The sequence below is a fragment of the Channa argus genome, chromosome 11 (assembly GCF_033026475.1).
Source record: "Channa argus isolate prfri chromosome 11, Channa argus male v1.0, whole genome shotgun sequence".
NCBI lineage: Eukaryota > Metazoa > Chordata > Actinopteri > Anabantiformes > Channidae > Channa > Channa argus.
Genome location: NC_090207.1, coordinates 15,401,273 through 15,428,358, shown reverse-complemented (window position 1 = coordinate 15,428,358; position 27,086 = coordinate 15,401,273). Strand labels below are relative to the sequence as shown.

Below are 27,086 nucleotides of genomic sequence, written 5' to 3'. Positions count from 1 at the left end.
AAATACATTTAAACACACCAAATCTACTTATAATAAGATGTCATCTAAAATGTGTTTTATAATAAATGTCAGTTCCTGAATCTAGAAATACTAGTCAGAGTGGAAAATCATTGTTGCATGAATACATTTCTTGAGATTTTGTTTTTCATCTGATCAACAGATAAACCTCTACTTCATTTCTGCCACTAGATGGAAGTATTACTTTGAACTCATGACTGAATGACAACTGGCGTACAGGTACTGACAGTTGTCTCTGCATTACTGAGAGCTTTTACAGATTTTCTTATCTATCACGTTTATATCAGTTCAACAGCACCACAGACTATTGGCCTTCAAAATTAGTTGAAAAATATTTTTCATTAACTTTTAGAAAAATAGGATTAATTGCAGAGCTGTTCTATTTTACTAATCTTTTTAGGTTTACACTGCAATAGTTTGAGTACTGTAGATATCTAATAAACTGACAGCAAAGCGTACTTATGATTATTATGTGCACATGTGAAAATAACTATTTATTGTATCACAGTAATGATCTATATGAGCCAAGGTGAATAAAATAAATTCTAGGCTTGAGATATAGGTTGTAAAATAAAAGCACAGCATAATTTGCTAGAGAACATAACTTATATTGTATATATCTTTAAAAGCAGCACAGTCTGTAGTCCCTGCTATTTCCAGTTGCTAACATTATTTACAGGGATCATTTGGCAAATATTTCTTCACATTTCACATGAATCTCAGAATAAACAGCTCAGCGATCCTATGATTGATGCATTCTTCACAATATCCACAACTTTATTCTCCACATACATTTGATTACCTCCATACAATGGATGAAGATAACTTACTTACAAGAGTGATACATTCACATTTTTCAACAAAAATCTGAATATTGCCATCATGTTCTGCCAGAAGAATTTACAGTACAAACAAAAAACAAGTTTTCTTACATACATGCAAGTTTTTACACACACACACACACTTACACACACACACATACAGAACAGATGATTAGGGGCTTAAACCCAACGACACATAGAGGTGTACAACAGAGATACAACAGATGGACTTTGATCATTTGGACTCAAAAGGAGACATTTGAGTCAGTCAAGGAGCTTATACATAGTATATAAGCCAGAACTTCCCCAATATCAGCTTTGATATGTACATAATATTTACACTTGCATCCACAGAAAAGCCCACACATACATTCTACGACTTTCTCGCTTACAAACATACACACACATACACACACACACAAACACACACATACATAAATACAGTACATGTAAGCGTCACCCCAAATATCTTTTCTAGCAGGGAGATCTGTCACTAACCCAAGTCTTACTACATCTGGAACCATCCAGGACAGCCCTGGTGTTTTTTAAGCTAGTGACAACAGTCTGTAGCATTGGGTCATAGTCTTATATGCGTTCTTATATCAGTGCATTTATGATATGAATTTCATACTTTTGTTTAAAAATATTTAAATCATACAGTCAAAACATATCTGCTGTGCAATAGCAGCACAATTCATTCTGTAACTAACTTCACAAAACATGAGGTTTATGGAAAATGATGGGTACGGTATAACTTTAGAAGTTGAGTTTTTTTATGTTTTATTTTTTTTATTCAGTATCCTTGAGACAACCAGCTACAGTGCAAGGGCAAGCTACCTTTACACTGCAAACTCTCACAAATACAGAGAAAGCAGAACACAGGCTGGTAGCCACAGAAAATACAAACCACAGGCACAAATGAAACAAGATTGAGAGCAACTAAATTGTTATATGTACATTAAAACTTTCAAGATGTATTTTATAACATATTCTGATAATTGTATATTGAGGTTCTGATGATACATAATAACTACTAAAAGACAGGTCATGTCTTCAAGTGTGACATTATTGCAAATTTGCAGATTTTACACATAAAAGTCACAACAAATGAAATAGCTCGAATTTATCCTCCAGTTTGTTTTGTTTGTTTTAAACAGTAAAAAAAAATCCTTAAGACATATTTTCTATACCCACTTCAAATTTCATTATACCATTCAATGTTGTTTTCTTTAATATATGTTACCAATTAGTCCACATTGTAAGGTGGTTGTTATTTGAATTGTTATTGTGTAGACATGCATGTTAATAACTTTTCATGTTATTTATTTATTTTTTAGGAGAGGAAGTAATTTATCTAACAAAAATAAAATATTATTAAAATAGGGATCTGCTGGGATGTCCAACAAAATAGATGACCTAAAAAAATCTAAGCTGATAAAAGGACGCATTGCCACATTTTTACACACACACACACACACACACACACACACACACACACACACACACACACACATATATATATATATATATATATATATATATATAATACCATTATTGTAGTGTATGTACTGATTTTGTATTCTGTTTTGTCTTTTTGACACTACATGACTATGGGCAGGCTGCTCCAGTTATGGAGAGGCACTTTTTAAAAAGGCCATTCAGTATAGGAAGCAGACTGACATGTCATTGTCAACAACACAGCCACAAGCAAGATTCAACACAAACAAAAATCTGAGAAAGAATCTCTGTATAATTCATCATCCAACTTCCACAATTACACAGCATAAAATAAAATCTCAGATGATCCAATTGTTGGTACAAGAAAATAATATTTTTATATGGCCTTTTAGATTCTAGGTTGGATACGTAATGCAAAGGGCTTGGTCTCCTATGTGAAATATATATTTTGAGAAGGTTGCAGACAATCTGAGTAAATGCCATGTTAAGCAATAGGATGGAAAGTCTACACACATGGTACAGTAGATGTCTGTTTTAAGACATGTATTTGCACATAGAGTACATCTACAGTATGTTGGGCTTTGGGTGTTTTATGTATAGCTGACTTTCTGCACAGTCAACAACCTGTCTTGTCTACATGAGTCCTGTGGGCAAGCCAGCTGTCACACAGCTGTCTGATGTGTCTGCTCTGTCTGATCATATATTAGCTACGCTGTGGCACAGCAGGTTGGCTTGGCTCATTACAGCTTGTTTTTCAATTTTCTCCCCATCTGGCTTGTCTTAATAAGACTGTATCAATATTAAAAGGCTTGAGTTTTAACCATACAGTGACTCCACACAAGGTTATAACTGCAGCTGGAAGGTGCAACCAGTAACTGAACAAAAAAACAAAGTTTCAGTACCAAAACTTGTGCGATCTCTCAGCTCTGCCATGTAAAATCTTCAAACATTGCATTTATAACAATACTGATCCTATTGTCAATTAACGAAGAATTTAAGATAATTAAGCTAAACACGTATGAAGGAAAGGGCTTTTATTCAGTTTTACATTAGCACAATATGATTACAGATATGTATGAACCAAGCAATTTGCACTCCTTACCCAACCCTCCCTGCGCTTCTTTCTCAGACTTTGTCCAGTTTGTATTCCAGCTGATACATGCCATACTGGTATTACATTAGGACATTTGCCCTGGTGTCAGGCAATCTGAGTGCAACCAGCCCTCCCCCAACAAGCACAGTTGAGGCCATAAGGATGGGGATGGCCTTGGTGATGCCAACAAGAGAACCAAAAATTAGGTTCCCTAGGACCGCTGCGAGTTTACACAGAGCATTGCAGAATCCAAAGCCAGTTCCTCTGTGAAACAGACAGGGACAAACCAAGAGAGTGTAAAATGCATTAAGGTTAACTAAATCACCACCATGTTTGTAACTTAAATACAAAAGCACATAGAGCATACAGTAGTACTGCATTATGAGGTAGAAATAAATACACAAAAATATCTGTAGTTGCTCCCCTCACCTTCTGACTGTAGGAAAAGACTCAGTAGTGACCACATCCAGGGAGTTCCATGCAGAGATGCTCAGGCCATTGTAAAGGCACAACATGAAAATCATCATGGACTCACTGGTGCCAAACCAAAGGAAGAAACAGCTAATGCCTGAAAGGACCATAGAGCCACCTGATGGACATACAAACACAGCAAGAGTGAAGCGGCATGAGCCAGAGGAAATGGGATTTATTTTAGTAATGTTTTTGCTAAATCATAGAGCATAATCAAAATGGCCTCTTACATCCAACTCATTCATCATTTCAGAATCATACTGTTAATGTAAGGCCTGCTTTCATTCCCCAGTCTTACCCAACATAGACAGACGCCCAATTTTATCCATTAGAAGGGCGGACACAATGTTGCCAGGCAGAACAGCTAGGGTCCCCAGGAAGTTGATGAAGTAAACCCAGTAGGCACTGTAGTCATCATCAAATGTCATCTGACATCCCGTCTTGTTGTGGGTGAACGTACTATTGACCACGTCTGTGCCATCTATCAACTTGGATTCATCTATGTCTGCCCAAACCCCCCCAAAAATTGCCATTAGCAATAATACATCTGAGCTTCTTGCACATCAGTATGCTGTCGTGTTTCTGGTTTTGCTTTGACACAATTTCACAAGATAAATCTGAAAACCATAAACTAAATATACCACTCTAGCTGTGTATTCATATGGCTTTATTAATATTTGATCCCAAGGTGTCACCTGTGTTGAAGAAGTATGAATCAATGAAAGTACAGTTATGGAAGAAGGAGCCCACCGATGTCACATCATCAAAGTAGCAGTTACGAAATGTAGAGTCAATGAAGGTGACAGACTTCAGCTTCATATTGATAAATCTGAAGAAACACAGTTACATTCTCCTTTTAATATTTTAACAGTATAATTATAGTCCATACACTCATATTTTGTCTCCATCAACCTACTGACATAGTACCAATATATTCATGATCGTCACTGTAACTTCTCCTACCGGTCATTAATAAAAAGGCCATTTTTGTGTATCTGGTTCTCCAGTGTGAAGTTAAAGGTGAAGTCTTCAATACGCTCATCATTGTGGATCTTTACTTTGGAGGCATACTCATCTGCCTGAAGGTGTTTAATGACATCAGGGAACCATACTGACAAGCCATAATACCTGTGAAATACAGTATAAGTATAGAGTGATATGAGAATATCACGAGTCAACTTAAAGAATGCTGATTCTCAAATGTGCAGAGATAAAGACACAGAAGATAAGGAGACACCAGTGGTTTGTGTTTCATTTTAAAGAATGTTTCCATTTAGTTTTTTCTCACTCTGCTGTCCCTCCTGTCTCTGCTCCTAATGAGACACCAAAGCAATATTGATCCACAGACTGTGACTGATGTCAAGACAATGAAACCTCTGCACAGCAGAGGCTGCCTGGTTCCATTATCTGACCAAAGAAACGACTTGTCCAATTTTTCTATGATACAAATGACATCAGAAAAGGAGCTCACCCAAATGACAGTGTGAACCAAACTATAGCTAGGCGCATCATATTCTCCCGCATCGGGTAGTTGAAGCACTTCATAAGATTTAGATAAATCTAAAGACAGAGAAGAGACTTGCTGCACTTTAGGTGATCACAAAAGAAATTTGGGGTAACTTAGGCAATGGATTAAAATCTGAAATATAAATGCCTGCAAATAAGCAAAGAAAGTATTTACCCCATTTATTTCAGCCTTTATCCTAAAGAAAGCCTTGGAAACTGGGTTGCCAGACTCTGACTCCATTTCAACAAGTTCATCCAGTTGTTTGGGGATCTTGATTCTGTTAACCTAGAAAATTAATAATTGAAAACAGTACTGCAGTTACATATTACAGGACAGTGTCAGTGTAATCTGCATACAGGTATTGTTCTTTTTTAATTATTATGCAGTATCAGGAATATCTTTAGTTTCCCACAGGCATAAAAGGCACAACTAACATGAGAAATGTAATGGAAAATTACAAAGGGTCGCCACAGCGGATTATTTGTCCGCATGTTGATTTGGCACAGTTTCCCCAATTTCTACTGGGCTTGGGACGGGCAGTGCATGTCTGGGGATGGGGATGGGCTGTTCAGTGTCTTGCCCATGGACACTTCAACATGACCAGAAAGCGCAGGGTGCAAACCTCTGACCCTATGGTCGGTAGGTGGCCCCTCTACCAACTGAGACACCCCACATTACTGTGTACTACAGTATATGATCAATTGAAGAAACTTGTTGACTTAGAGGCTTTCCCAAAGTGCAGCTTACACACCAAATAAGCCAGAATGACAATTTCAGAACTTTCATAATCTAGACATGATCCTGCATGGTGAACGTGTTAAAAGCTGTCCCAGCTGTGGCAGAATATAAGCCTCTTTGCTTCCTCAAGCATCAAGAAACCCAGCCAAGACAGCGCTCAGCAGACACTTACAGTGAAGACTTTCTCTGGTTGCCCACGCGCTCGCATGTTGGTGTCATGGATCTGTTTGAGGATCATCCAGGCTTCATCATGTTTTCCCACCTGCCAGGAAGGCGGTAGAGAGAGAAGAGGAGCTACATTTACAGGATCAGCACTCAATCAGCTGTCTCATATATTGTACTTAAATACAGTCCTTTAATTTCCCTAAGATGGGCAAAATAATGAGAGTCACAACAGTGGTGACACATTTTACTCTAAAGGGTAATTATAGCATAGCAGCATATTGTCACAAATCTCTAGGCTTCCAGTTTGCAGATAGTGTACATACAAAGGGCCTCCTTAAAGTGTTTTGGATGACTCACATCACGATGGACCAAAAAAACATCTGCATTTACCCTTCATTTCCTCATAAAGTATGCTTTTTTATTAATAGGTGTGGACAGTTGATGACAATGACACAGCATCATGATGCAGTTACTACAGATTAGTGACAGATCAGACAAGCTGTGGTACAAAATCTGTAACAATTTCGAATGATCTGTTTACCTCAAGGTAGAATCTTGGACTTTCAGGCATGAAGGTGAGTGCCACCACAGCACACACACAGGGCAGGGCACACACGACCACAAACACTCTCCAACTGTGAAACTGATATGCTGAGCCCATGCTGAAACTCCAACCTGTAAAGAGTGGCACACAGCAGCATTGGCAATATGGGCATTTCAAGATGGATCATATGGCAGAACATGACAGAAGTAAATACATTTAAATACTGACGGAAATTATAAGTGATTGAGTTAAGACATAAAGCAGCCTTGACTGTTGGCTGGTTGTGGATTACTTCTGCAACTTGTGAAAACTGTACTGGTTTGTCTTGCTAAACTTGTAGAAAACTGTTAATGTACATACTCAGCAAATTCACAGAAGAGTTAGCATTTAATTTGGAGTCAGGTTTTTGCCTAAAGAGAAGTCCAATAATTAATGCTCCACCAATCTACCTCTGTAAGGTGCTCTGAGCTTCGGTAAATTCAGCCGTTAGTCACTAACCCTGTCTTCCATTTTGGAAGCCTACAGGTGGCATATGGTGGTTCTTTGTAGTTCTTTTCCGAGGAAACAGCTGCTTGCTAGAACTGAAGACAAGGTTGATGGGTGCAGAATTTGCAGGCCAGAAAAACAAAACAATGAACTAGAGGTTCAGTGTGTTACTATGAACAACATGCTTCACGTTACTAATAATGAAATTCGGTAATTCGATCCACTGCTATAAAAAGATCAATTTGCTCTGTTTTATTGTTTTAAAAGCTCTAGGACCTAACAATTACAAACACGGTTGCATTAGTGGGTAACATGATGCTGAAATGCCAAATTTTGCATGTAGTGTAAAATATAAATCCAGCATATTGATTTTGTTTGGTACATTGTGGTGTTTTGTCATGAGTTTAAAGGTGTCAAGTGAAAGTTCACAAATCAAAGTCCAGCTAGTCCAGTTTTTCTTGAGCACACACGTTGTTAATTGGCATCTCACTTAATGTGAATTGAATTATGCACAAATGCTCGGTCTTTAACCCACAGGGGCAATATAAAAGCAAATAAGATTACTTAATACATCTCAAAATTATCCTTTCAGAAGGTAGTGACAAAAAAATAAACATAGTGTGAAACTGCAGTGCATAGCCTTATCAGAGGGGAACTGTGCCACTTGATCTGAGAGGCTGATTCTAAATGTTATGTGTGAATCTCATACTGTGAACACAAAGGGCCTGTAAATGAAAGATGGTATTTACATGAGAGCACTTCACAGCCGGAGCAGACTGTAAGCTCAGAGATGAATGGCTCTGCAGAGGAAGCTTAGAGAAGTGCGCAGGGACGAGTTAATTGAATGTGTGGGGAAGGAATTGAGTGTTTTCTGCTAGGTTAAAACTTGCTGCACCTGATCTCAGCCCACAGGCACTCTCCCAGACTCATTAATCACTGTAATGTCCGAACACACACACACACACACACACACAAACACGCACACACACACGCACACACACACACACTGTGTTAACTCTTACAAAAGAGGAGATGCATGCATATACAAAATGTGTACATAGACATACATAGAACCCATTTTATTGGCTGCTCACTGTATACTACAATGAATGTACAATAATTCACAACATTATATCCAACAAATGTTTATGGTATAGCATGAAAAAAATCACAGTACAATAAAAGATTATTATCATGTCTCTCCGTGCAGTTTGGTCACAGATTTTCATCCACCACACACCTTATATTCTCTCTGACACGAAAAAGAATCTTTTGTGTGCTGTATTCATCCTCCACAGGCTTCTGCTGTCATGTCAACACATGCAGCGTTTAAAGCATCAAGCAGTGTCAAACAAATCCTCAACTGGATTAAAGAATGGTGGCAGGAACCTTCTTACCATACAGCAGCCGACCAAAGTGATACTGTACCATACTATTGCATAGTTCACCATCTGAAATGTGTGAAACAAATACTATTTGCAGGATAACAACGAGAAATGATTTTATGTGCTGCAGAACAAACTAAATTATAAACCAAGCCAAAAAGCTGTAGTGCTCTTAGTGAATTCATTTTTTTTTTTTTTTGAATTTGAGCAAGGAAGCACAGAAAGGGGTTGCTGTGCCAGTCGTGACCTCCCACGTCTCTCAACAGATCGTGCCTCATGGAGATGCTGCTCCAAAGGGAATAGCACCATTATCCATCAACAGGCGTAGGAGAGGAGTCAGGGGGTGGGGAGGGGTTAACACTAATGGTTATGCCAGAAAAAGGCTGCTTGAAATTAATCTCACAGCATATTGAAATACAGCTTTGATAGCAATGCATATCAACTACTAAAAACAACCATTTTCAAAGGAGAGTGGGTGTCATAAGCGTCTGTCATAAGAAGTATAAATGGATGTACCAAAGGAGACCAGAGGGACTAAAATGATTGTCTTGGTACAGTAGAAGGCAGAAATCAAAAGAAAAGAAAGAAGAAAAAAGGAAATGCGAATAGAAATAAATTACATATATATTTTTAAATTTACCCTGTTTTTATATTTGCTTATGACACAAAAGCAAGACAATGTGATAATGAGAATATGTATTTAAGTGAGTGGGTTTGGATCATGTCATGTGCATTCCCATTTTCTCTGACTCGATTTTTGTACTTGTTTTTCTTTCTGTGCGTCTTTGAGTATACATGCACATCTGGAGTGACTCATGAGTGAGAAAAAAGAGAGCAAGAGACAAAAAGAAGAGAGAAAGAAGGGAAGGAGTTCAGCAGTGAGTGCTTTTTCTACAGAAATGTGGAATGGCTTCCTGCCCCTAAGGGTAAGTCTTTCACCCATGCCATTGGAAATCTCATTACAGGGATAATGTACATAATTGACTAAGTCTATGGATGACTGAGCCAGCAGTCCTACAACACTTCCAGACACAGATACAAAAATAGTAGACAGACAGACAGACAGACAGACCTAAGTGTGCAGTTCTCATAACCTATTACCGATACGTATACACCCATTAGCCACAACATTACCACTGGTGGTCTAACTAATGTCATGGAGAACATGGGTCAGCATAGGCCCTCTGAGCAGTTCCACAGCTTCATACACAGCAAAATGTGATACACTGTGTATGTGAAGTACACAAACCCAAAGCTAATTAAAACTGCCTACAAATATTCTCCACTATCACTACCGTTTCAAATCTTTTGCTCACTCAAAAAAAAAAGTTTTTTAAACAATACTAATCATGGCAATTGTACATTAATTACTGTAATACAAAATAAGGGGCAAGGATCACAGTTATTAAAGGTGGAGCGGATTTTATCACTTTATATGTTGACATCAGGTTAACACTTCGTGGTTCATTAGTTCATAATATATAATATATATAATATCATATTTTAATAACAAAACCACCAGGTGGCATTGATGTTGTTGCTAATCGGTGTATGTCGTAAGTGAAAGACATAAACCTGTGTGCGCAGTAAGCTTTTTGGTTAAGGAACTCATCAATGTGCTGTGTGTGTGTGCGTGTGTGTGTCGTTGTGTTTGTATTTGGGAGGGGTGCGTTTGCTTTATCGCAAACCTCATGATCAGTGATGTCCCATCTGTTTTTTTATGTGTCTTTCTGCTTGTGTGTGTGTGTGTGTGTGTTTGGATGTATCTTTCTGCGTGTGTATGTGTGTGTTTGGGTGTGTCTCTGTGTGTGTGTGTGTGTGTGTGTGTCTGTGTGTGTCTTTGGGTGTGGTTTTCTTTGTGTGTGTGTGTGTGTGTGTGCGTGTGTGTGTGTGTGTTTGTGTATGTGTTGTAACTCAAATGACCTCCACAGTGTCAGATGTTACTGTCTTCAATTTCCCTTGAAGAAGAACTGTATATGGCTACAGTGCAGTAAAACATCATCTATTCCACTTACAGAAACACATACACACACACTGTCCCTCCCTCTCTCTCTTTCACTGACGTCACAGGTGGGCTAAAGCATAGTCTGGTCATAAATCACCTCTAGCTGTAGCTTTGCCCTATTAGAGCAAGGAGAAAAACCTAATTATGCTTGATCAAGAAGAACACTCTGCAGAGACAGGATGGAGAGAGAGAGTAGGGGTAATAAAAGGAAGGACAGAGGTGGACAGAGAGAATGGGAGAGTACAAAACAAGAGGAGAGAAGGAGGAGAAGAGGGAAGGAACAATAGGTAAAAAAGAGGCATTTAAGTAAAAAGGATGTTGTTCCTATTCATGATGAGTGTGGCTGATATCTGATGTACAATTGTCACAAATAGCAGCATTCTGTGTCCACTGCAGGACCCCCAACCCCCCCTTCCAGGATGTGGCCATGCATGCATTAATCACTTAACTTCTGTCTGTCTTCTGCCTGCAGCCACTCAGAGCTATGAAGTGTTTTTTTTTGGTTGTTTTTTTTTTTGTCTCCTGGCGTGGAGAACTGGTGCCTTAACTTACAGGCAAGGCCCATGGGGAAGCTTTAGAATTTGTAACCTTTAGTCAGGAGCATAGCACAGAGTGACGTTGCCAAGTGCCCTATTAGCATTGCTAAACGTAATCCTGGTAGGGATCTCAAAATAATTGATTTTACAACATACGGAAACTGTAGTTTTCTCTTCATTATAAATACACTCCCAAGCATCATACAACATCCAGTTCCATCCATTATCTGTAACTGCTTATCCTGTGCAGGGCTGCTGGGGGCAGCGGTCTTAGAGTGAGAGGCGGGGAACAACCTGGATAGGTCTCCAGTCTATCTCAGGGCCAACACAAAGGGACATACACAGACAGACAGAACACTATTCACACTTACATTCACACCAATTAAGAGTTAACAATTAACCTAACATGAATGTTTTTGGACTGTGTGAAAAAATCTCACCATAGTGTGGTATGATGGCCCAGGCCATAGCAGATGCATAGATCTCTCCGATCATCCAGAACATACACAACCAGCTGAGGTGTTCTCCTCTTTTCTCCCTGGACAACACCTCTGCAAAGAAGGAGAATACGATGGGCACAGCACCTCCTATCCTACAAGAACCAAACAGAAGAGGAGTGAGTGTGAGTAAAAACAGGACAGAAACTGAATATTGTTCATCTGTGTTTTACATTTTTCACATATAGCATTGGCATTTATGATTCTAAAGCAAAAGAACAGCACAGGTAAGCCTATGTCCTCCAAAACAGATTAAAAAAACTCCTTAGTGTCAATTCCTCACGATTTGAGACAAGTCACATTGGCAGTTTTGACAACCTTTTCAATTACTCTGAAGGTCTCCGGGGAGAATGTTGCAGATGCAATTACTAAATTAGCTTTTAAAGGAGCAGTAACCACGCCAAAAAAGAGGACACAATAATTCACAGTTTGCACCATGTTTCTATGCCACAAAAGGACACACTGTCTTTCTGAGGTAGAGTATTCATTTTCACATACTCTGCACCAAACAAATGTCCTTCACTAAGCAAGAATCATAACTTAGACATGGCTGCTACTGTAACTTGCTGCATTGTAAAAACAGAAGAAAAAAACTGCATCTGGTCAAAGAAGAAGCTTGAGAGACAGATGTCTCCACCTTTAACTCTCTGTAGTGTAGTAAGGGATAAATAAGCTTTATGTGATCATTAAAGGAAAAGGTTTCAAGCATTTCAAATATGGCAATTAGTGTCAGAGGAAACAACTACGCGACTTATACTCAGTAGAGTGACAGTGACATGCTGGTAGAAATACTCTTCAAACTAGTTTTTTCCTCAATGATATTACATTTTTACTCACAACAAATGAGCACTGGTGTACACACATTTGGACAAGTACACTAATCAGATATTCTTTGCATCTGGTTGCCAGAAAAGGAGATTTTGCGTCCATTTGACAGGACTTTCACAAATCATTTAAACTCATGGTCTGACACTCTCGATGGCCCCTGAAACACTTCCATTAAGTCAGACTTACCCAAAGCCAGCAATGATACGGCAAAGAAGGAATATGCCATATCCCTGAACAAAAGAGGACAGGAAGGCGAAGAAGCCATTTGTAGACATGCAAATAAGGAGGCATTGTCTGCGGCCCACTTTGTCAGACATCCCTCCCCAGAAGAACGCTCCAACCATCATCCCCAAGTAAACAACACTGCCTGAAAAGAGAAGGAGAGGGAGGTGTGGTTTGTCCTTGCCTTATATATAATATACAGTGCATTAGCTGTATGTGTTTATGTTTGTATAAGTTTGTATCCTTGGGAATCTACATATACTAGCAAGTCAATTTTTATCTGAGACCTTTGAGTCACATTCCACACACATTTTTTTCACACAGAGTTTACTAAATTATCTTTACAAAAAACATGTCCTATTTAAACTTACAGTATTTAAACTTACAATAAATAATATTGTAAGTTTGACTTAGGTAGTCAAACTGAATGAACAGCTTCTGATGGCAAAAATAGCTGTTCCTTCACACACCAAGTGCATACAGTATAATGCTAGCTTTCATTTTTGGGCCGGTTGGTCGATGTACATCTACTATTGACTCTCTCTTTGTCTTTTTAGTTGTTAATTTTCGACAATTTCTGCAGGATATTATTAGAATACTCAGTTGCTCGATGCCCCACTGTGTTCACTGCCTGGATGCTTATTTTGGCAGTGAAAGTTTAACCAAACAGCTACGTTTGCAGCAGTAAAATTAAATCAGTAAGTTACAGGATGTTATATAGCTTTATGGAGCAAAGTTCAATGAAAAGAAAAATGTGGTATTTTCAATATCTTATATACATGTATAAGTGTTCATGTGATCCAAGTTTATATAAAGACATTGATGATAGTCACTTTGACATATACAGCACACCAGTGAGATTCCCAGAAAGCCACTGTTTTGTTTTTCCACAGCACAACATTCAGGGCTTTTAAGTGATAACAGCATTTACCATAAAATAATACCAACTGCAGTAAATATTAACTTGGGGTGACATTTAAAAAATATTTCAGTAGTTGAAGCCACAGTGTGGCTGCCACAATGACTCCTAGCCAAGAAGTGCTTCCAGACTTGTATCTCCTAAATCTGCCTCCACAGGCAAGTAGTTAAGTGTCAAATTAAAAATATGGAGCAACATTAAGCTTGTGTCTCCATTACTGCTGAGTGTTCATCAATAAACTGGAAGTTATGTTGAATGACCAGCTCCATAAAGGGGGAAAAACAGAAACAACTGCTTTATATAAGGGCTGATATTATTCAATATTGCCAAGTTAGACATTAGCACTGAGCTTTCTCTTTTCTTATGACAAGAAGAAAATATTGCAATAAGCTCTGGTAATTATGCAACCCTGACAAGAGCCTAAAAAGTGCAGCACTGTCTAATGACAGTGAACCTGAAATCCCAATTGAAACCCTCTTCCCCATTAATGCGGTCTAATATACAGTCTATGAAGAACAGAAAACAGGCTCTGATAATTGAGGAATCGAATGTGAACAGTAATGCAGGGCAACTTTACAAAAGGGTCCTGTGCTCTCTTTTAATCTCTCTCGTCACAATGGGATCAATACTCCAACAAAATGGCATTGATTTCTCACTCTGATCACGAGTCTGCTCTGGAGAGTGAAGCCTATTATTGTTACTTTAGTCGGAATCAAATGTGGCATTGTGTGATTAGCAGCCTTCATGGACATACAGTGTCTGCTGCAAAAACTCCATTGTTTCAGGTCAAAACAATATTTACATTATGGGATAATATTACAGTACTGGTTTATCCTTATCCAGATTTATGTAAGCCCATTGATTTAAACCTGTTTTAGACATAATATTTTATGTCCACACAAAAAAGGGAGAACGCAAAAGTTGCAGCTATGTATGGAGTGATATGACACAGCTCTTGGGACACTTTGTTTATCCCATTACAATAATCTTAAAAGCAAGATGCATTTTCTTACTGTAATGTCTCAAGTTGGGTCTCCTCTTCTCTTTTGTGGGCAAATATCTGGTAGACTATATTACTTTGGGGGTCAAAACCTGACTATCTGTCATATTTGGCAACCATAGATACATACCTAAAGGTCCCATACATTAAATTGTAAATTTGCCATTAGCCTTCAGTCTATGCACAGTTTATATTTGCTTCTTTGAAAAGAGGCTACATATATAGGGTGCACAGACAAACACCCATCAGCCTCTCATTCAAATGTCATGCATCCAAACACCCAACAGGCATTTTGTCAAGGTACTAAACCTTTAAACTGTTTGTTTTATTGTTTGTTTATTTTGGATATTTTAATTATACAAGAAGCAAAAAAGAATAAACCTCTGGTTCTTGCTATGTCAATGCCCTTTTAAAAAGGAATAAAAATGAATGGCTTCTGAATACATCCCTCACAGGATAGTCAATTACGTAATGATGTTATTGATGTTCTGTCTGACTTGCTGCACAATTCCACAGAGAATAATGTCAACAGTGCCTGCATTTGCAGGAGAGAGCAGTGTTCTCTTAGTGTAAATCATTTCAAAAATAGCACAGACATCCTTTAACATTGTAAGGTCCTCACTAAAAGATAAAACATAGTTTATGTAACATTAACCTGTCATTATTGTACAGGTATGTTTACAGAATCTTCTTTACCCAATAATGGATCCCTTTGCTAATTTATTTGCAAGTCATGCTCACTTTCAAGTTGATATTAGAGTGATACAGTCATGTTTTAGGTAGCTTTTTGACTCTAAACAAGCAGTTACAACCAGCAGTATATATTTCACTATACTAATAAATTGTTTCTTTTTACATTTTTTAGCATTTCATTAGATTGATGCTCAGGCTACAGCCCATCTGTCAACAGGGAACCATTTAGGATACGGCTGGACCACGAGAGCCTCAACAAGACCATTTTAATTAATGAAACCTCTTCCCTGAGTGCTATCACCAGGACTGGCCCGTCATTGATTTATTAGGGCTATACATGTAGGAAGGACACAATCTATATACTCCCATTCCACCTAATTTTAAGACAGAAATTTACCTCTAAACCAGTGAAAGGAAAAATGTGAAGGCATGATTTAATGTACAAAAGAACAAAAACACATTTCTAAAGCACTGTTATACAGTTTAGAAGCAAAACTCCTTTAATGGATGCCAACGGATAGAAACATTTCACCGCAAGAGTGTAAAATACAGCAGAGTTTTGACTTGATGACCTATATAGACTCTGAGCACCAGCAGAAAATGACAGTGTGTCATGAGACCTCTCAGACAGAAGCAAAAGGTTTTGCCCCATGTCACTCCACTGAGATGTCAAAACACATCTCCAGAAATGATAAATATTCAGCAAAATCACATGCATGCTGTAAAAACATGACAAATTTTGAGCAGTCGCTCTTTTGGGCTAAAGTATGACGTGAAACAATGCTACAAGTGTACACATAAACACACACAAAGAACAAAAGAGTAGTTCTAATACATAAATGAATCTATTACAAATACATTTAATTTCTGATCCTTTCCTCCTCAAGAACATTGAGGAGGAAAAGCAAGAAATGAAATACATGAAAAATTTGACATGGAGCAGGCACAAATGCCAGCAGATATAATACAGGATAAGTAGGAGAAAGACGGGGGGGATGAATTCGGTGAACGTTGGATAGGGTCAGAGAAAGCAAGTAAAGGCGGGAGGATGGGGAAGACCCTGGTGCAGTCTTTTCTGTCCTGTCACAGAGCCGTGGGAGAGCTGAGCTACATCACGACCTCTTCTCTGATTTCATGCTTTGATGCTTTTCACTCTTAGTGTTGAAAACTGTTTCAGCATCGACAAACACAGGTCCTGCTTTATTCCTAATGATGACCCTATCACACAACAGTAAGCTTGCTCCACACAACACTGTGGTACAGCACCTCTCTCAGTTTGAAATTCTACTCCGTCTTTCAGTTTTTCTCTTTTCATGCTCTGATTTTGCTTTAGTCATCTGTTTTCCTCTTTTTGCCGTTCTTCGCAACTTTCCCTCCCTTTGTCTTTGTCTAAGCTTGTGTCCTCTCCTATTGCTTTCCCATTTCTTGGCTCATCTCTCATCATTTCTCTTGTTTTCTCCCCCTCTTCACTCATATTCATTTCATTCTCCTCTTTCATTCCCTCTCATTTATTTGCTTTGGTTTCATCTTTGCTCTACTGTCATCACCTCCTTTACACTGAGCAGCATGTAATCACATTCGTACTACATCGTGTCAGTTTGATTGGATTCATGTCTCTGTCTTGTGCCGCCTCCTCAAAAAGAGGGATTGAAGTTTTGTGATATCAGTGGGGGAAGGTTTTCAATTAAATGTAGAACTAAGTAACTCATTGTAGGAGTTAGAGTGCAGGGTTTAAAATGACTCATTCACCATCAGTACTGATCAGACCTTCATTACATTGAAGACTGGCTATAATTCCCATTAAATATAGTAATGCTACGAACCCCTGATCAGGCCCAGGAGTGAGACATGGTTTCTTGGTAGCTGATATTGCTGTTAGCAGCAGGTTTGGTCCATATGCACGTGCAAACACACATACAGTCCTGTCACCCCCGCCCCCCCTCCCCTTTCCTGTCCCACACGCACTTTCTCCCACACAATGTAGAGCTGTACTCAAGTAATGAAATCTCTGCAGTGACGCTGCGATCTTACTGCAGTTTAGCCATGCTCAACTGCCCCTGGACCGCGCAGCCCCACATAGCCTGCCAGCTGGCTCACACAGACAGGGAGAGACAGGAGGGGGGTTGATGGAAGGGAAAAGGGGAAAAGAAAGGCAGAAGTAATGGAGAGATGGATCTTGAGAGGTGATGGAGAGTAAGCCTGGGACAAAAAGAAGCCCAACAAAGGAATGCTATAAGACATACGAAAACAAGAAAGGTGGGGGCAAGTATTGATGTTAGAGAAGGAACAGTTGCTTTTAAATAAAAACAAGAAGAGCTGAGCTGAGAGTCTGCAGGAGAGATGAGGGGAGTTTCAGCAGCGAACAGAACAAATAAGTAATGATAGGGTGATGTGTTCCCATTGTCTGTTGTGTCTGAGATGAAAGCTAAGCCTCTCCCTCACATTGTTGGTGTACTGAATCTTCCACCTCTCTGCTGTCATCCCACCCACACCTCTCTCCCCATTTCTCCTCTCTAGCTTGGCATCTCTGCCTCAAATCTGCTCCTCCTCTTCTCTGCCCTGTTCATCACACGTATTGCTTTTTACAGTGTGTTCTCTTCCTCCCACTTCCTTCCACCATCATGCACTTTAAGTATTTAAAGTATTTCACCCCTCCTACCCCAGCCCTCCATCTTTTATTCCCAATTTGAAAAGATTCCTGTGAGTTCAAGACACTGGTCAAATTAAATTCAGGAATCTAATCAGTGTGTCAGTCATCCGTCCTATTTAGGCCTTTGCATTTTTCATATAGCATTACCCCATTAGACTCAGATCAGTCCAATCAGCTCGTCTCCATTATGTGGCTAATGGAGCCGAACTGTGCAACTATAACAGGAGTCCAGCTCCGTTGGAACTAACCCTACACTAAATAGTTATTTTCAAAACTACTGTATGTACTTGAATTGTTTTTAGTGTATGTAAAATGTACAAGCAATAAATATAATAATGGATTTCTTGCTGTATTTGCAGATTTAGGAATATGTTTCATTATATTGTTTAATGGCCAATTCCAAGTAAACTAAGTGTAGACCTTATACCATTTACCATTCTTTGTTCCTTTGAAAGCTATTCTTGCCACCCCCAGACCACCATGATGAGGATATACTGTATCTGTGAAATAAGAACTTTGTTGTCCTAATTGGAAAACAGTGTGGTATAATTGCTGTTTAAAAAATATTTATACAAGTTATATACATGAAAAAATAAGATTATCCTGATCAAATTCAAACACAAAATTAATTGGTTGTTTATTTTTACACCTTGAGGCATTAAAGTATTGCCGCAGCACATGTAAAACATCACCTCACTTTGTTTTGTTGGCTGTAATTAAGTGTAATTACTCTGGAAAACTAATAATGGATACCAACAAGGTCACAGTAATCATGTACGCTACGCTCAGACAAGCAGACACACACACACACACACACACACACACACACACACACACACACACACACACACACACACACACACACACACACACACACATACACACACACACACACACACACACAAAGCATGTTCACCTCAACAGGGAGGAGCCTCGGGGCAATCAGCAGGACAAAGGAGAGGAGAATAGGGAAGGATGGGAGAAGAAAAGAGAGGCACGTAGAATGAAGGGTGAGAGGGGTGAGGGATGGAGTCACGAACAAGAAGAAGCAGAGCATAGAGCATGAATGCCTGCAGGACTTAGCTTGGTCGGAAAAGAAAAAAGGAGTTTACATGTATACTTGGAAAGAGTATGATAAATGAGGGTGCACCATCCACAGCCCCTCACAGACTAACAATTTAACATGTCTAAGTTACAGTATATGTACTTTCAATCTAAGAAATCTATTTATTTAATATGATAGATGTAGATTATATATGTAATATGTAACAAGTGAATATTGGTTTAAATTAAATATCTATGTATCTAAGAACTATGGTAAAAAATAAATATATTTTATTGTGATAGGATGTGTGAGTTTCTTTTCTGTACATTACATTAGCCCACTCCAATTTTCTTTTAACTTTCTTCACAACTTCCTTACTCAAAGATGCTCCACCATATCAATTGTGCGTCAGATGTAGCAGTGCACTTGATGAATGGCCATGTCTCACTGTGGCAGTTAGTATCTAAGGGCTGTGTGTCTGATTTAATGTCCTCACCACTCTGGTACAGACACCGTGAGTCAGCCCCTGTACACAGCTCAGAGGTGATGGATTATACACCTGCAGTCATTGGGACTGTTGGGACACCTGCTAAACATACAGGACACATAGGGAAATATTAGCTCCCCTCTTAATCCTGACACCAAGACTATTGCACCAGAACATCTCAACCATGTGAAATGCAGCTACAGTGGGGGAAAAGTGTGATACACACTGAACAGTGCAAATACACAGAACTAAATTTGTCTTTTATGAAAAACAACATCAGTGTGTGACAAATTCTCATCCTGAGTAAATTGACAAAATAGTTAGTATACTTCATAGTTTGGATAGTTATTTTCGATGCAGATCTTTCTGAATCGTTAAATACAGTTAAAGTGTGATATGTAGCTACAGTAGAGTATTCTTAGGGTGTAGTAGGTGTAAACTACTGATATTGAGAATGAAGTAATATTGCACTATGTAGTACTCTTCAGGCTTAGATAACCCTGATGATCTCAGTATGACACCATTCCTCATTTCAAACTTTAATTACATAAAATTGCAAAGGTCTACAATCCTTCTTAAAATGTCTGCGAAAACTATTTAGAATCTATTTAAAATGTTATTGACTGTTGTCACCAACTTTATATTAAACAATAACATAATTCTATGTAGAGTAAAATCACTTACCTAGCCATCCCGAGCTAGAATTGGGCACACACATGTCTGTTTCTGCACTGGGTAGCACAAATCCCACCACAAACACCTCCACCCCATCTGACATGAGTGCCAGCCCAAGCACCAGGAACAGCTGCCACTGAAACCTCCCGTGACCACACTCTTGAATGATTAGCTCATATTGCTGGGCCAGCTCCTCCTCATCAGCCTGTCTCTCCTGTTCCAGCTCCTTACGGTCCCTTGTGGCATCTGACATCGGCTGCCCCAGTGCCACCTGCCCCTCCTTATGTTTCCTGTCTCCCGCTGTGGGAATCCCCTGGTACTCGCCCTCATAGATCTCATCCTCATCATCGTGGCCCTCTGTGGCATCGCTGGAGCCCTCCTCATTTTCATTGTAGCCCTCGCCATCCTGCCGAGGGGGGTTCCGGTAGAAATCTTCATCTTCATCCTCCTCATCCTGGAATCGGCTATAGTTGCGGTGGGATGAGTACTCATCGGTGGCACGGTCCACCACCTTGTTGACCTTCTTTGCTGCATGTCGTTTGGCCTCCTTGGCAATTACCTTGGCCCCTTTAACCAGAGAAGTCCTATTGTTGTAAGTGTCCTCCATTCTGGCTCCACCAGTAGGCCTTTACAAGGGTTCGGAGGGTACTTAGAAACAGTCAAAGGAAGGGAAAGGGGCAAGAAGGGTAAATGTAAGCTGATGGGGGTTTGGAAGTATAGATCAGTGGGTCTTGAAATGCAGCAGGGAAGAAAACTCTTGAGTCTTCAGTATCCACAGGAAATGACCCTCAATGGCTGTGGCAATCATCGGCCAGGCTGCAAGGGATGAAAAAAGGTGGATAACAAAAAGGAGAATAAGCAAGAGGAAGGATGAGGTAGAGATCAGGGGAAAAGAAAAAGAAAAAAGACAGAGAGAGACGTTCATGAAATTGTACCTGCAATTTGCCTCCTTTGCTACAACTGTAGCCACATCAGATTAACAGGTGACACAACCCTCTTTAATCTTCAACTGATCAGAATTTGTATTCATTTGGAGCAATTAAGTGTTTATATTTAAAATGAGCATGCATTTTTTAGGAGCACTCTCTTTGTTGTACACTTCATAAGCCGACCTTAGTTTTGAAGAGATGAGCTTTTCAAATAGAGATCTGCTGACTCATAATCAGCTCTGAGGAACAAAAACTAATAAACAAGGCTCTGCCCGAAATCAATTTGCCCCCAGTAAAGAGCTGGTTTACTATAATGGGAGTGACAATCCAACCGGAACGGCACTGTCGTATTCAATCCATGCAAAGAAAGGAGAAAAGGAGAAACAGTTCTGAGTGGATACATACAGTGGATAAATGCACACTCAGACACAAGGACATAGAAACACCCAGTAAATATCTATTCTCTAATGCCTAATTTTGTGTGTTTAACATAAACTGGATCACATGTACTTGTAAGAGGAACACAAACACACTCAAACATGCCATGCACATATGTGAGTTTGCACATAGCGTGGATGGGGAAGCCCTTTCTCATATTGGCAGGCGAGGGCTGATGAGAGGGAGACCCCGGTGTAACAGTGTGAATGAAGTAACATGATTTCATTCATCAGTCCATTATCACATAACCTCCACAGGCTCATTCTGGCCAATTTCTCATAGTGTTATTAAACAAATACAAAATTATCATTCTGGATGAATATAAAGTGTTTATTTAGGAGTAGGGTGGGGGTGGTAATACTTTTCCAGTGTGTGTGTGTGTGTGTGTGTGTGTGTGCGTGTGTGTGTGTGGTCAGAGCTGTCCATTGAGTGCGCTTCCCGTGTGTCTAGGAGCTGCTCACCACAGCCTCTAATGAACAGTGAAGCCTTGTCAGGAGGACACAAATCACAGGGCCAGCTCCAGCTCCCATTGTGCAATTTTACTGGGCAAAATGACACTACTGATTCAAGGTGACTCTACTAATCCCAGTTGGCTCATTGGATGACAATCTGTGAATATAAGGTCACTCCTTTACACATAGATTAATCATTTTTAATACCCCCATCGACACAAGTGGTGCATCAGATATTGTCCAAAGGGTGGATCATAATAACAACAGCTTTTTGTGTGTAAGTTTCCAGTGTCAGTGGATCATGTAACAAGTGGTTAACTTGATAGGTGACATGATTTTGTATCCTTCTCTGTTGCTTGACTAATAGTAATGAGTATTGAAAGAGAATGGTAACCTGCATACTGTACATTCTAGATTACAGACTACAGTAGCTTCTTGTCTACAGTATGTAGATCCTCTCTGTTGACTGCAAGTTTATATAAAACAAAATTGTATTTTTATTCAGAGTTCCATAGACTCAAACCCTGTAAGAAATTTATTGGTGTCACTGAACTGTTGCCATTTAGTGTTTTGCTCGACAAACACATTTTACTTAAATCAAGCAAAGTACACATTAATTCCTTAAGTGGTAAAGGAGGATGCCGGTGGAAAGTTAAGTGTATGGTGAGGCCTGCTGCCACTGGAGATAAAGCTCAGAGGACACCAAAAGCATACAAACAACCATCTACACTTGACCACATGTGACACGACCCCGACACCGCAGAAAGCCTGAGCAAAGAGAGCAATCACAATCAAACCACCAACACTATGAAACAAACCTTTTTTATTTTTACTCCACTTTATGCTGCCTTTCCTTTCAGTTTTGCTCCACTTTCAATCAAATCCAGCATCCACACAACAAATTTCTTTTCTAGTATACAGTACATATCTTCTTTCTCATTAAATATGGTCAATACATGCCATCATCACCAAACCCCAAGCATTTGTTTATGAATAACAAACCAACATAATGAGGAGGAAATGCACAGGAACTTAAAGTATAGGCACACAGTATCAGGCTATAAGTAGACTCTATTATTACTGTATACCATAGCTGTGAATCATGTGAGAACGGCTTCAAATAGGCCTTGATCTGGCCATAGCCCCTGTCTTTATGATGGATAGTGGCCCTGCTTTCCTTCAACCTCTTTAAAATACCAAAAAAAAAGAAAAACAACTCGCTTCTGTCCGAAAAGTTACAGGAGTTTTTGGACAGGTATCCAATCATTTAGAGAAGGAAAACAAAATTGATGCATGTTTGACCAACTCTGCCCATCCTAACAATCTTCCCTTGCTTAAATGAACCATTAGTTAAGGGTGACACAGTAATTAAACCAGTAATAACAATTTTGACAGTGAAAAACGTATACCTGGTGACCACCATCATAGCTAATTACACCGTCTGCATAGTAAGGTCTGTTTCTTAATAAATACACACATTTATGTGTATTATATTGTTTGTAAAATGTCAGTAATGGCCCTAAATAGAAGAACCTAAAACACAATGAAATATACTAAAAACAAACTATGTTCTTGTTCAGGAGATCAATTCTGGTTCTAAACATTCCAAGTTGCTTGACCCTCCAAGACAATTACTTAATGTTTTTATGAGAATCTGAAGCAAAATCAATAGAGCCTTTTTTAGCTATGCTTAGTCTGATAGTCCAGACACTGGGTTTTCCACAGTGCGAAAAATAAGTAATGATGCAAAACCATGAGAAGAGCAGAGGTCCTTTGTGTGTAATGTTAATAATGTTAGTAATAACTATTGTTAGTGCAGTCTTCTTCTTCTTTTCCTTTCGGCTGTTCCCTTTCAGGGCTCGCCACAGCGAATCATCTGCCTCCCTTTAACCCTTTCCTCTGCATCCTCTTCTTTCCCACCAACTAACTTCATGTCCTCTCTCACTACATCCATAAATCTCCTGTTTGGTCTTCCTCTGGACCTTTTGCCTGGCAGCTCCAACCTCAGCATCCTTCTACCGATATATTCACAGTTTCTCCTCTGAACATGTCCAAACCACCTCAATCTGGCCTCTCTGACTTTATCTCCAACACATCTAACATGAGCTATCCCTCTGATGTCCTCATTCCTGATCCTGTCCATCCTCGTCACTCCCAAAGAGAACCTCAACATCTTAAGCTCTGCTACCTCCAGCTCTCCCTCTTGTCTTTTCTTCAGTGCCACTGTCTCTAAGCCGAACAACATTGCTGATCTCACCACCGTCTTGAACACCTTTCCTTGTTAGTGCAGTGAGTATTATAATAATGCATAGTAGCAGCAGCTTTGTTGACACAGCACTTTTCTGCCTTTTTTGCTTATATTTAAACGTCACCTGACCAATGAATTGAGCCAGCTTTCCAGTTTATGCTCCTTGCTTCATGGGAATCATAAATGCTTTCCATGTCATTCGAGTTTGACTTGTCACTGTCCTGCCCTTTTAAAGGCACTCAAAAGGACAGTGGCTTGAAGTCTGGTTTGTTCTATCAGCAGCAGAAAGAGCAGGTCCATTCTCTAAGTGGGCAGGGCCACACGTAATTCCATCAAAATGGAGAGCCCTTGACCTCATCTGGTAGGCAGAGGGCCAACCAGCCTGGGACGCCTTCTGTTAGAAGATTTCATCAGACACTGATGCCATTACTGACAAAGTGGAGTGGGGAGGAAGAGAGGATGAGAGAGAGAGGGGTGAGGGGTATAGTGGTGCCCGATTAAAAGGACTAAGGGAGAGATGATGAAAATAGTTAAGGAATAATTGTAGGGTAGGTAACAATGGACATAATTATGTGTCCACTTTAAAAGCACCCAAACCTTTTATTTAAAAATAAGAAAAAGGGACCAAACTTTGAATCCATTTAAATCATAATATGTTACAGCAAGAAAACAAACTTTGGTAAATGAAAAATACGAATATTTCCTATCACATGCTGAGGAGCTACAAACAGTAAACTGTCGTCACGTTTGGTTTTTGCATCAGGCTGATGTCTGTTTGATCTCCCTGGTAAACATATGGTCCTCCTGCATTGCCAGACCCCACTGCTGACACAATACAGTGCTTACTTGGGAGATATAAAACGTAACATGCCACCACCACTGTTTGGTGCCTGTGACGCAATAAGAGATTATGCAAAGGATGTAAGTGATGTGGCACATTTTCTGCTGATTTTTACAATGAATTGGTCCTTTTGTAAAGCTAAATGTGTATGTGTACCTAGCATGGACAAATGTTGCAAAAAAGCCCAGAAGAAAATACTAAGGCATCTTTAGTCCTCTGTGTAAATTACAGCATGCAATGTCTTTCATGAGATTCTCAAAAATAGTATAAACTGTCAGGTTTTAACATGCCCCAAAAATGTAACCTTTTAAGTCTACATATATTTGAACAAAATGTACATATAGATTTACTTGTGAATTCTCTGCTCCATTGTCACTGACACAGTGTACGTGGAATCTTTTCTGCTTCTCATAAAGGAAACACTGTACCAAAAAATGTTTTACTCCTAAAATAGCATGTGTGACGCTGCATAAAGTTTGGGAAAACTAGCAAAATTTCAGGAGAGTGAGATGTCACCGAGCAACGAGAAATACAATCTGAATCACAATAAGGTTCTTTTTTACAGTGGGAAAAAAACACCCTATATAAAATTGAAATCAGTGATGTGTGGGCCACGTAAATTGATTCTGCAATCACTTTTCCTTATCTAACACTTTTTTCATTGATGGACGCCCTCAGACCAAACCTAGCAGGACTACTACAGCAGCCTTTGGATTGCAAACAAAGCACTTTGTCACAGATTTCCAGTTCACCGGCTGTGTGCCTGTCAATCCCTCACTGCCTCTTGAGGTGCAATTCACGGATGAGTCAGTTGCCTGCTCTCGCATCCTCTTCTCTTTCTGGCAGCAGTGCAGAGTGCTTTAACTGCCCCAGGTCAGGTGGGTGGATGGCACTACAGAACGCACAGTCCTCAAAAACCCAAAACTTTGCTCATGCCATGCATTTCAATAAAGATATGCTGTCGAATGGAAGATGGATAAACTGTGGTCTCCAGTCAATACCTAAACCTTTCAAACTAAAAAAATCAAATTACCTGGAAGACTATGTAGCTTTAATCTGATGATTTTCTGAGATGTGTATCATGAATCCACCAAGATTATGTCCACATATAAAAAGGTATAAAGCCTGATGAAATTCTATTGGTTGTATCAATTATTATGATTGTAGGCTACTTTCAGCTAATGATGGCAATTTCTCGCTACTTTTCCATGAGGCATATAGAAATCTTTTAGTGCTCCCAGAGAAAACAAAAGAACATGAAAGACCCTTAAAAGAAACAATCCTAACTTTTAACAAAAGATATACAACGCTTTGAATAAGGAATGAGGCAGCTCTGTCTCCAGTTGGAGGTATCATTAGAAAGATGCGAGTAAATTAACAATATCCCGTGTACGCCGCAATACAATTGGTTGCAAACAATGGAAATTGAAATTAAAGGATTTCTTCAATTTGGAAGTGTTACACAGGCAGCATGTGTTCCGAAAAAAGTAATGACTTACCGTCATTTATGGCGAGGAGAGTGGACTGATCCGATAGTTGGCCATTGCATCAGCTTTGGCTTTATGGGGAAAAAAGTCTAGAGGGATTTTTTTACTTTGAAAAAGGAGCAGAGGTAATTGCCAGCGCACGACAATGCTTTTTTTTCGATGCAGTCCTCTTTAGCTGCAGCACTTTAGGAAAGGAGGGAGCGACAGAGAGAGATGGTGCTGGGAGGAAGGGAGAGGGGGAGGCAAGGGTATGAGGCGGGGGAGCGGCGGGTATGGGCAGTGTAATCAATAATTGTATTTCACTGAGTGACGCGGGTAATTCTGTCTGATGGAACAATCCTGTTACCGAATGACGTGAGACCCTGCAACGCATGAATGCTAAGCAGACAAGAAAGATTCAGTTCCAGCAGGCTCCAGTCGGTGCGTTCGCTCATTCGGTGTAGTGCAC

At 39.5% G+C, this 27,086-nt stretch overlaps 1 protein-coding gene across 2 annotated transcripts; it reads right to left on the bottom strand.

The window, feature by feature from the left end:
* Window positions 1-770: 770 nt before the first annotated feature.
* Window positions 771-27,086, bottom strand: sv2ca (synaptic vesicle glycoprotein 2Ca). 2 transcript variants are annotated; one of them, XM_067520499.1, is made up of 13 exons: window positions 26,651-27,086; window positions 20,253-21,059; window positions 12,739-12,919; window positions 11,668-11,819; window positions 6,813-6,946; window positions 6,279-6,368; window positions 5,543-5,653; window positions 5,333-5,421; window positions 4,825-4,989; window positions 4,557-4,690; window positions 4,160-4,366; window positions 3,820-3,979; window positions 771-3,654 (listed from the first exon to the last, which is right to left on the bottom strand). In XM_067520499.1, the coding sequence occupies exons 2-13, from the start codon at window positions 20,848-20,850 to the stop codon at window positions 3,471-3,473; spliced, it is 2,205 nt and encodes a 734-aa protein (XP_067376600.1). In that variant the 5' UTR covers window positions 20,851-21,059; window positions 26,651-27,086; the 3' UTR covers window positions 771-3,470. The 2 variants fall into 2 exon arrangements, with proteins under 2 accessions (XP_067376600.1, XP_067376601.1); XM_067520500.1 differs by lacking the exons at window positions 12,739-12,919; window positions 26,651-27,086 and having other exon boundaries at window positions 20,253-20,383.